Source organism: Mustela nigripes, chromosome 13 (assembly GCF_022355385.1).
Source record: "Mustela nigripes isolate SB6536 chromosome 13, MUSNIG.SB6536, whole genome shotgun sequence".
In the NCBI taxonomy this organism is placed as follows: domain Eukaryota; kingdom Metazoa; phylum Chordata; class Mammalia; order Carnivora; family Mustelidae; genus Mustela; species Mustela nigripes.
The window spans coordinates 97642862-97653225 of record NC_081569.1 but is presented as its reverse complement, the minus strand read 5'-3'; the positions used below and the strand labels follow the sequence as shown (position 1 = coordinate 97653225).

At 35.2% G+C, this 10364-nt stretch overlaps 1 protein-coding gene across 2 annotated transcripts in view; it reads right to left on the bottom strand.

Annotated features, from left to right (window-relative positions):
• Nucleotides 1-583: 583 nt before the first annotated feature.
• The window catches only part of ATL1 (atlastin GTPase 1), a 70686-nt gene continuing 60905 nt past the window's right edge, over nt 584-10364 (bottom strand). The window contains exons 9-14 of one of the 2 annotated variants that reach the window (XM_059373160.1): nt 8048-8175; nt 6903-6959; nt 5996-6067; nt 4064-4495; nt 2805-2819; nt 584-944 (exon numbers count right to left, since the gene is read on the bottom strand). In XM_059373160.1, the coding sequence (XP_059229143.1) occupies nt 834-944; nt 2805-2819; nt 4064-4495; nt 5996-6067; nt 6903-6959; nt 8048-8175 (815 nt within the window). In that variant the 3' untranslated portion in view covers nt 584-833. The remainder of the gene's footprint in view (nt 945-2804; nt 2820-4063; nt 4496-5995; nt 6068-6902; nt 6960-8047; nt 8176-10364) is intronic. The other variant, XM_059373161.1, reaches the window with a different exon arrangement.

Below are 10364 nucleotides of genomic sequence, written 5' to 3'. Positions count from 1 at the left end.
GTCAACACTGAAGAAAATGCATTTTTAATTTTAAAAAGAGAGATAAACCTTTATCATTCCATATCAGTACCTCCCAAACACTTCCAAATTCAGTAAGCATTTGTTTTTAATATTAGGAACCAGAGTAAACTTTAATAATAGTTCACATGTTAAAAGAATAAACCTATGAAGAATACATTTCTTTGTGTACCAAATGAAAAAATATACAATGCAGTGAAACTCAAGTACATATACAAAGTGATTTTTTTGTGTATTTTTGATCAAGAAGTTTATATTCTATATTAAACCATAATATAAAAGAAGCAGTATTTAGTTTTTGATAAAGCAACTGAAAAGCTCCCAAACGTCTTTAAAAATAAAAGCTTGTGGTATATATAAGATGATAGAGATTGAATCAAGCCTGTTGAGTCATTACGCTGTGCTTAAATGGATGACTATGTGAAATAATTTAAAAATTCTCCTGTAGAAATTAAATGAGCATACCCAAACATGGAGTAATATTACTACATGGTTTAATTATAACCCAGTAGTAGAATTTAGTAAATTCAAGCAGAACACATGTACTGTCATCATAGACAAACACTTTAAATTATAACAGCATATTTGAAGACAAAATTAAGAAACCATACATGTTAACAAAAATGATACAACCATGCATACATACATCTGCTTATTAAACACTGAAGTAAAAGAACTAAACGATTTTGAAGTTTTCAGAGGAGCTTGGTATTTTACTCTGTCCTGATAGAAGCACTTTGAATGTTTGCATGGAGACATAAAACTGAATATTTAACTGACAATTGGTCATGCACCTGTACTTCTAAAAATTTGGATTACATTTTCTTCTTTTCTGATTGCTCAGTAGATTCTGACTTCGGCGCAGGAAAAGCTTGATGATACAGATGTCTATGGGTTGCTGCTGCACTGTAAAGCTTGTATAAAGCCTAGAGATACAAGAATCAAGATTATAAACACAAGACGTAAAATTTTTCCTTTGAATGTAAATAGTTTATGGCACTGTATAATTAGCATGCTAAACGTGGAATTTTTATATCATTAGCCTATTTAAGATATAAATTAATAGCTAAGAATCTTAGAACTCAAAACTATTTTCGCTTCCTCAATGTGTGTATGGATTGATCTTTGTGGCAAATAGTTTATTCTCAGACTACATTTCCTTTGACTTTGCACACCTTTTGGAGCAGGGCTTCCCAAACACTGTGCCCTAGGGATGCGTGAGAACTCATATCTTGAATATTACCAGTTTTGGAGGAATTTAACTTCTGACTGCCAATAGCTACCTTATTACACAGACCATTTGCTATCTGGGCTTCCTTACAAGTTTTTCAGAATGGGACCCTTTTTTCCCCCCATTATTTCCTGATGCCAGTAAGTACATACGTTGCCCCTCCTCTTGCCACACTGGGATCATTCATTTAAACATTCTCTTCCCTTGTTTCCATTACTTGATTCGTATCTTACAAAACGTTTTTTAGAAGTATTATCTCAGAAAGCCTTTTCTCATAAAGCTGTGATTGTTCTTTGTGTTGACAGTGTTTGAGTCATAGGAATTTTTATATATTACTTTACAAAAGTGTCCATAAATATTTTGGTCCTTTTCCCCCTCACGATTCTCTCTTCTGGCTTTCATATATTGAACACTCAGTTAAAACCAGCTTTTCTGAGGTAATTCTGGAGTCTGTAAAGAGTCTGAATATTTTTAAAAGGTTGATATCCTTTAAATAGTAACCAATGCCCAGGAAATTCCATTGATTTTTATCTTTTTGAAGTCTTGATAGCTGTTTTCTTAAGTCTGAATAATACATACCATCATCAGTTCTGTGAATACACATTGGTGTAACATGGTATTGCCCTAGCTCTAGCATACTCCTAACATTCAACTTAGATTATTTTTACTTCTTTAATGAATTTGTTTTACTGAATTTTACATAAAATATTTCTCTATTGACTTGTATTAAATGTATCACTAGTATGGATTAGAGGACATACTCCAGTTGTATGTAACAGCAGAAACTGAGGAAAGAAGGGTGTGCTATCTCAGTAGCTGTTCGAGATCAGTTTTGCTTCCTGAAGATGACCAGAGTAACTCTACAGAGGTCAGTTTTCTTATGTAACAAAGGATTCTTTCCTCGTTTTGCCCATGTCCAGTAGGAGAAATGAACACCAATTTACAGGTCGTTCTGAGGAATGCTCAGAAAGTCACACTTCATACTGGCCTGAATCTGCTTAACGTTGGTAAATGTAACTGTCACTCAAAAGCCTGAGTTAAAAACACCTAAAGGTTTGTAGCTCCACTTTGAGACTCTCTACGAATTAGGTTTTCTTAAGATTCATAACGCTATTTTTATCTCACTATTCAGTAGAGCAAAATGCACAATGTTGGAGCTTAAGAATTTTGGAATTTTCTACACATTCAAGAAATAAAACTTTTATAAAACAGGATATTCTTGATAATCAACTCTTCTGTTTCATTTGCAGATTATATCACATAAGATGTTGGGAATAAATAAAATATTTTAAAACCATATTAAAAATTCACAGCTAAAATTGTGAATCTTAGAAGAACAAAGGAGCAGCTGTGCCCAAAGTTGTTTTTTTTTTTAATTTAAGTTCAGTTAATTAACATAATAGTGTATTACTAGTTTCAGAGGTAGAGGTCAGTGATTCATCAGTTGTATATAACACCCGGTACTCATTACATCACCAAAGATTTTCTAATCCATTAATGGCTAGTTGGTTTATAAAATAATAATGTTTCTAGCTCTCAATTAAAAAAAACTCACCTCATTCGTACTTCCCTGTGGCAAAGGCAGTTTAAAAGGGAAAAAAGAAAAGTATATATCCTGTGTCATTAATAACATTATGATAATTCAACTTTGTTTACAGTATTTCTGAGTATTTAAGAACAAATACTCCTACACATTTTTTCAGTTCAGATTACATATTGTATCTGAATCTTTCAAAGAACCCAATTCTATATTCCTCAGAGGGTTCAGCATCATATTCTAGGAAGGCTTTGGGATTTACCTCAAATAGCCCTTCTTTAGTCTTCTTCTAAGGTTGAGGAGCTATTTGAGACAGTGGCTCAGAGGATCCAGTTTTTAATTCATGCTTTACCCACAGTGCTACCATTAGTTTATCTTAACTAGATTCTTCAAAGACATATGGTAAATTCATTAGTTAAAATTCCATTCTAAAGAGTATACATAGGTATAAATGCTTGGGGAATTGTAGCTATTACTTGCCACCTGCACAATATAAGTTGAAAAGTCTTACCTCCAAAAGTTTATGAAGAATCTCAATTTTAGCTTCACTAAAATGCCCCTAAATTTTCATGATGTAACTGAAGACACTTCCAGAATGACAGTGAGTTCATTATCGTTCTAGGTGTGTTTATAATTGTCTTCCCTATCCATCAATTATTTGAACAACGGACCGCAGTAACCCTGACTGTAGGCTGTGGTTAACCGGAACACAAAAGACAACTAGCCCATGAGCAGCTGATGAGAGGTTGACCTGGACTCGTGCTATGGCCGGTACAAACGCCTACTTCAAATACAGACAATCTGAAATAATCAGATCTTGCTTTTTAGGAGTTTATACTAAAAGAGCTAGTGATACAACCACTTAATGCTAGTGGTTCACATACATCCCCTTCCAAAACCAACATGAATCAAATGATAGGTTTTAAGTACAAAGTAATTTAACACATAAACAAGTCGCAGTCCGCTCAGTAAAAACTCAGCTGTGCTTTCTCACACTTCTCTTTAACAGCTTTAACTTTTAGGATAAATAAAAGTAGAAAGGAAAACTGTCTAATCCACATATATTTGAAAACACTGAAATGTTAACTGGAAATCGGTTATGTAGGACTTCACATATCGTATTATAGTTAGTCGTTTGTATCTGGCCATCTTGACAGCTTCTAAAGCTCTTGAAGACTGGGGCCCAAGTCAGGTTCACCTGTTCAGTTCTAACATCTAACATTGTGTTTAGTACACAGTATGCTGCAATCAGTTGAAGAGGATAAAAGTATTCTTACCTGGTCCCACAAGGCTGCAGCCACCTGGTCTATTACAGCCCCCAGCTCTCGGTATTCTCCAGAGTAGCGGATGTATGCCCAGGTGCACAAGGTGATCAGAGTCAGTCCCATTATCATATTGCATAGGCTAGCTATTATGTCCAAACCAATGAATCCAGTCACACCAGCAATCACGTACGTGATAAAGATGACAACAAACAGTGTGGCTGGGGTACGAGCTGCATGGAAGATATTTTTGCTATCATTGTGCTTGATATACTGGATGTAAAGTTCATCTATTTCACTCTCCAACTGTTGAAGGTAACGCCGGCTAAATTCCTCCCCACCCATCTTCTTCACCCCTCGAAATAGCTTCACAGATTCTTCCTTAAGCTCCAAATGTTTGGCCTGTAGGTCATTAGGTGCCAGAAATGGTTTGTCACCACCACAGATCTGTATCAGATAGAGAGAAGTGCCGTTAATGCCATGCAGAATAAAATTAGCAACTGTACCACAATCTCCCACTTAGCTAGTTGAATTTGTTCAAACACAATAATCAGAAGGAGTTTACATATATGTTTTGTCAGCCCACATCTTTGCGCAGTCCATATCAGGCATGACCATATGTGGAACCAGTATTTTATAGATGACTTATATAAAGCCATTCTTAATTTTTATTTTCTTTTTGACCTGGGAAAGAATATCCAAGACTTAATCCAAGTTCCTCAAGATGAAAAGGCATGATTCAAAGTGAACTGCAAACTGAGTGCATTCACAGAATGAGCCCCAAATCAAATTACTTATATACAAGATCCTCTGGGAAATTTATTGTAACTATACTAAAGTATTTTTGGCCAATGAGGTTTAACTTAATAGCAATGCTATAAAACTCCAAAAAAATAAAATTAGGAAAAACATGATCGTTGGCAGTTTCACTGATTGTGTTTGAATGGAGCCCTTTCACAATATATTCTTCAAGAGACTAAATAAAAGCATATTCAATGTTCTTGGACTAGGTTTTCAGTTTTTTCCAAAGTTACAAGGGAAATGTCAGATACCCATACCTTTCACTTTGGTTATTTGAGATTTAACTTATATAAAGCATACTCTCATTCTAGTTATCCTTTACTTATGTTGTGAACACCATTCCATAAACTGTATTACCCTTGACTCTTAAGACCACCAGTTTTGGATGTAATTTATAATATATAACATTTTCAGGAGAAAACCCTATCATATTAGTAGATATGTACAATAATTATTAGATGCATCCTAATTCAGAACGTTAAAAAGAGGAAAAGCAGTATGTAGAAGTATTAGCCCTTGAAGTCTAATTTCTTTTTTTCCTAATGGGTTTCTTGGTTTTGTTTTCTGTTTTTGAGAGAGAGTGTGTTCTGCGGGGGTTGGGGAGCTGGGGGACGTGGGGAGAGGGCCAGAGGGAAGAGGAGGAGAGAGAATCTTAAGCAGGCTCCATGCCCAGCACAGAGCCCAACTTGGGGCTCCATTTCACAACCCCGAGATCATGACCTGAGTCAAAACCAAGAGTCGGATGCTTAAGCAACTGTGCCACCCAGGCAACCTAATGGGTTTTCAGAGTTAAGATAGAAATACTGAAATTGTTGCATGAAGGGAGGTGTAGCAAGAGGGTAGCACATGTTATTTTAGTCACTAGAGCTTATAAATAGTGGGAAGATGTGGCCAAAAAAAAAAATAATAATAATATAGAGGGAACACACTTAAAATGTTCTAAATTGTGCATACATAGTGTTCCTTTCCTAAAAAATACTTTATGCAATAAATAGAAATGTGATATACATAAGCTGAGAAAGAGTAAGTCAAAGCCACTTCTTTGCATTTGCAGTGTAATTTGGAAGGAAAAAAAAAAAGAATGAGCTCATGGAAGAAATACCGATTTTACTTAAAACACAATTTAAAATATTATTTAATTCTTACCTCTTCCATCTTTTTGTTGTATGTATCCTTGGCAGTTGCCACGGCGGCTAAATTGTTAGCTTCTGCTGTGGCCTTTGAACAAAGTACAAAGTATAATGTAAAATGGAATTCATATTTATTAAACCTTCACAGGCAATTCTCATTTCTGAGTATCATGTGTAAGAAATGTACAAGAACACAAGGTCATGAAATAATTTGAAGTACTGAAGTATTTCCACTACATTTAAAAAAATTTATAAAATTAAAATTTTGAAATACATAAAACGGTAGTCCATAGTTATAAAAATGAATTTTCATTTGGAAGATTTTTTTCCTCTTAAATATTTTTAAGCCTCTCACCAAATTGGGGGGGGCCTATAAACCTAAACACATGGGAAATAATTCACAGTACATTTGTGTGTACTAATATATAGACATGTCTTAAGTTTAAGGACTGATACTGATAGTACAATGTATCACTGATAAAAAAAAATGAACGATTAAGAACTTAAAGAAATTTTTTAATAAGTAAGGAAAAAGCTAGATTCTCCTTTCTTAAATGTTTATTTGTAGAGACCACTGGTTTTAAAACCTGGACCTGCTTTTCTACTCGGTACATGTATGAACCTAAGCCACAGTGTGAGTCTGTTTTTTAAACCAGTTTTGTACAAAGAAAATGAAAGCTGTGTTAAAAAGTGTCAGCACAAGTGAAGCTCCTCTATGTATATACAGAAGTGTTTAGCTGAACACACAAACAGTAGTTAACAGAAAAAATAATCTCCCAATAAATATTCCAATATTTTTATTTGCTAATTTTTGATGGCCAGATTGGAGCGTATCTCTAGTCTAGCAGAGCATAAAGCTAAAGAATGCTTAGCTTTAGTGACAAGTATATTTTAAAATGTTATGCCTCCTGATTAGTAAGTACCTGTAACATGGATTTGGGATGTGGCAATTCTTCACCTTGATAGATCTTTATATAGGCCTTAAAAAAAAGGGGGGGGAAAGAAAAGAGACTCATGTTCAAGGAATTCCATTCAATATTTCTCCAATTCTGCTTAATTGTTTTCTAAGGTCTAAGGTCTTGCCAGTTTGGGGAACTATTATCTTTCTCATTTTAAATCCACCCCCCCCTTTCTTAGTTGTTCCTTTTTCCTGAAGTGCCCTTTCCACACAACAATTCTTGCCAACCTTACCTTTCTTTAAAGGCTTAATTCATTGCCACCTCCTCTAAAACTTTCTCACATCCCTCTGCTAGGAGTAACCTTTCTTTTGCAGTCACTCACAGCCATTTGTACCTGCTGAAGTCTTAAGATTTATGGAAGAGATTTCTGTAAGAGTCCTTAATCTCCCACTAAATTCTAAGCTCCTCCATAATGTTAGGCACAGTAAGAATTCAAACTTTAGTAGATAAATAACATGTCATTTATTGTGAAGAGTGAAGAAGATAAATAATCACACAGGAGGTATGTGACAGTATTTTAAATTACAAAAATGTGAATTTTAAAAGTTGGTATTTTGGTCCTTGGGGCATCAATCTACAAATTAGTTTGGTAGCTGAAATTCCCCCACTATATGTGGCTGGTTTTAAAAAGCCAGTTTAAAAAAAAAAAAACAGTATTCAGTGCTACCTAAAATAAACAAGTAAATGCAAATTTAAAATAATTCCACTTCAAATCAGTCCTTAATGCAGAGAGAGAAATTGTGGAAGAATTTTCTCCAATAGGAAGGCAAAGTATAGCCCCTTGGAGAACATCTTCAGAATGAAAGTAAAATTCTATATAGCTCATAACTGAAGACTACTATATGTTATGGATCTTGAGCAACACCTTCTCCCCCAGCAACAAAAAATAGACTTTTCCAATGCCTAGATATATTCATACTCCAAAATATATTTCTCTCAAGATAAAGTTTTCTTTAAAATTTTAATTTCAGAAACTAAGCTCCTCTTGGGAGTCTAATGATACTTTTATTATATATTCCTCATAACTTTGCCCCCATATTACAGAGTCTAAAATTTGTTTCAAGTAGGAACTGCATTCTAAAACAATGCTCTAGAAATGAGAGTGATACCTTGAAGTACTCCACCAGACCTCGGCAGGTGATTTTGTTCCCATTGATCTCTTTAATATCTAGGCTCTCAGGACTAAGTAGCCAAGGAATGAGTATTTTCAAGTTTTTGATGAATTCATCATCTATTTCTACAAGTAAAAGCACATTCATCATTATTTTAAAAATCCAATCCGGTCCTCCATGCCATACAACAAAACATCCTTTGATTTCCTCCATTTCTTCCCCAGTGATAAAGCCTTCACTCACTCTCCCATCATCTAAATAAACAACTCCTGCAGCCCACTGTTCTTGGGTCAGTGATCCTCCTTGCCTAAACTTCTACTGCTAGTCTTCAGTTCAATTACATATTTGCTTATCCTCCACCCATAAAATAGCTTTCTTGATGTTAAATGTTAAGCAAATATCTTAAACCCTATTCACGTAACCAGTATTCTGTACTTAAGTTTGTTGGTGGTTTTATAAACGGGGAAAAGGCCAGATACTTACTTATTCCCTCCAGAAAATGTATACCAAAATTGCTTTTTTTAGTGTACCCACCTTACGAAAAGTGTATAGAACTGGGTAAGGTGTAACTAGAACTCAAGTTCAGAAGGATAGTGATGGTGATGCCACCTCTGGTGGTGAAACTCACCAGTAGAAATTAACATGGCAAGAGTAGGCCATGGAGACAAATCGGAGGATGTCCGAGTTCTTCCCCTAACATGTTTAGGTCAACTGATTACACATTCCCATAGTATAGCATTAGGTTTAAGCTTCGCTTTACATATGTAGTAAAGTAACAGAAAATGCATCTTCAGAGGAGTCAGTGATAATTTCTGAAATCATTATTTCAAAATATGCAGAAAAATACACCTACATAAAAAGCAAGGTATGTCCTAAAAGTAGTAAAGGCCTATAATGTTTAAAAATCTCAGTTTCAGCAGAGTCACTGAGTTTTCAGGCTTTGGAATTGGTGGTTTCTGACGTTTTAAGGATAAAGATTCAAACCATATGATTGTGTGTGTTTGCATTTTCCTTGCTTGCTATTACAACCTGACTATACACTGAAATACCAGTCTACATAAGAATTCTTGTTTCTCTTCTTTCCTTGCTGCTTTTATGAGATGTACAAGCATAATGCTGGAAAACCTTCAAGACTTATTTTACTTCACATTTTGTACACCTTTGAAATTTTAGTGCTCATCTTTTATGAGTACTTGTATAGTTTACTCAAATGTATTTTGCTGTTTGCATTGTACGAATTTTTTTAAAGATTTATTTATTAATTAATTTATTTATTTGACAGACAGATCACAGGTAGGCAGAGAGGCAGGCAGAGAGAAGAAGGGAAGCAGGCTCCCCGCTGAGCAGAGAGCCTGATGGGGGCTCTATCCCAGGACCCTGGGATCACGACCTGAGCCGAAGGCAGAGGCTTTAACCCACTGAGCCACCCAGGCGCCCCCGCATTGTACCAATTTTTACTGATAATTTTGCTTTGTATTATATTTCCATTTATTTAGATTTATTGTTGTGGGGTTTGCTCTCTAGTTAGCAACATTCGCTAATAGTACCGGTGTTTGTATGATGTTACCACCGTCTGTGTTGTGTTTTGCTGCCTGCTGCGTATCTGTGTACACTGCTACCATTAGGTTTCTTTTTTGCAATATGACTTTATGGGTTTTTTGTAGACTATTACTACATATCTAGAACATCTCAAATCTTCCTGAATTTCTGTATAAAACAAAAACCTTTCTCATTATAAAACAACCTCAAGTAACATGATGCCCCCAGTTTTATTTTTGTTCTTCAACATTTCCTCAGTGATTCAGGGTCTTTTCTGATTCCATACAAATTTTAGGATTATTTGCTCCAGCTCTTTGAAAAATACCGGTGGAGTTTTGATCGGAATGGCATTAAAAGTATATATCGCTCTAGGCAGTATAGACATTTTAACAATGTTTATTCTTCCGATTCAAGAGCATGGAATGGTCTTCCATCTTTTTGTGTCTTCTTCAATTTCTTTCATGAGTGTTCTGTAGTTCCTCGAGTACAGACCCTTTACCTCTTTGGTTAGGTTTATTCCCAGGTATCTTATGGTTCTTGGTGCTATAGTAAGTAGAATTGATTCTCTAATATCCCTTTCTGTATTTTCATTGTTAGTGAATAAGAAAGCCACTGATTTCTGTACATTGACTTTGTATCCTGCCACATTACTGAATTGCTGTATGAGTTCTAGTAGTTTGGGGGGTGGAGTCTTTTGGGTTTTCCATATAAAGAATCATGTCATCTGCGAAGAGAGAGAGTTTGACTTCTTCATTGCCAATTTGGATACCTTTTA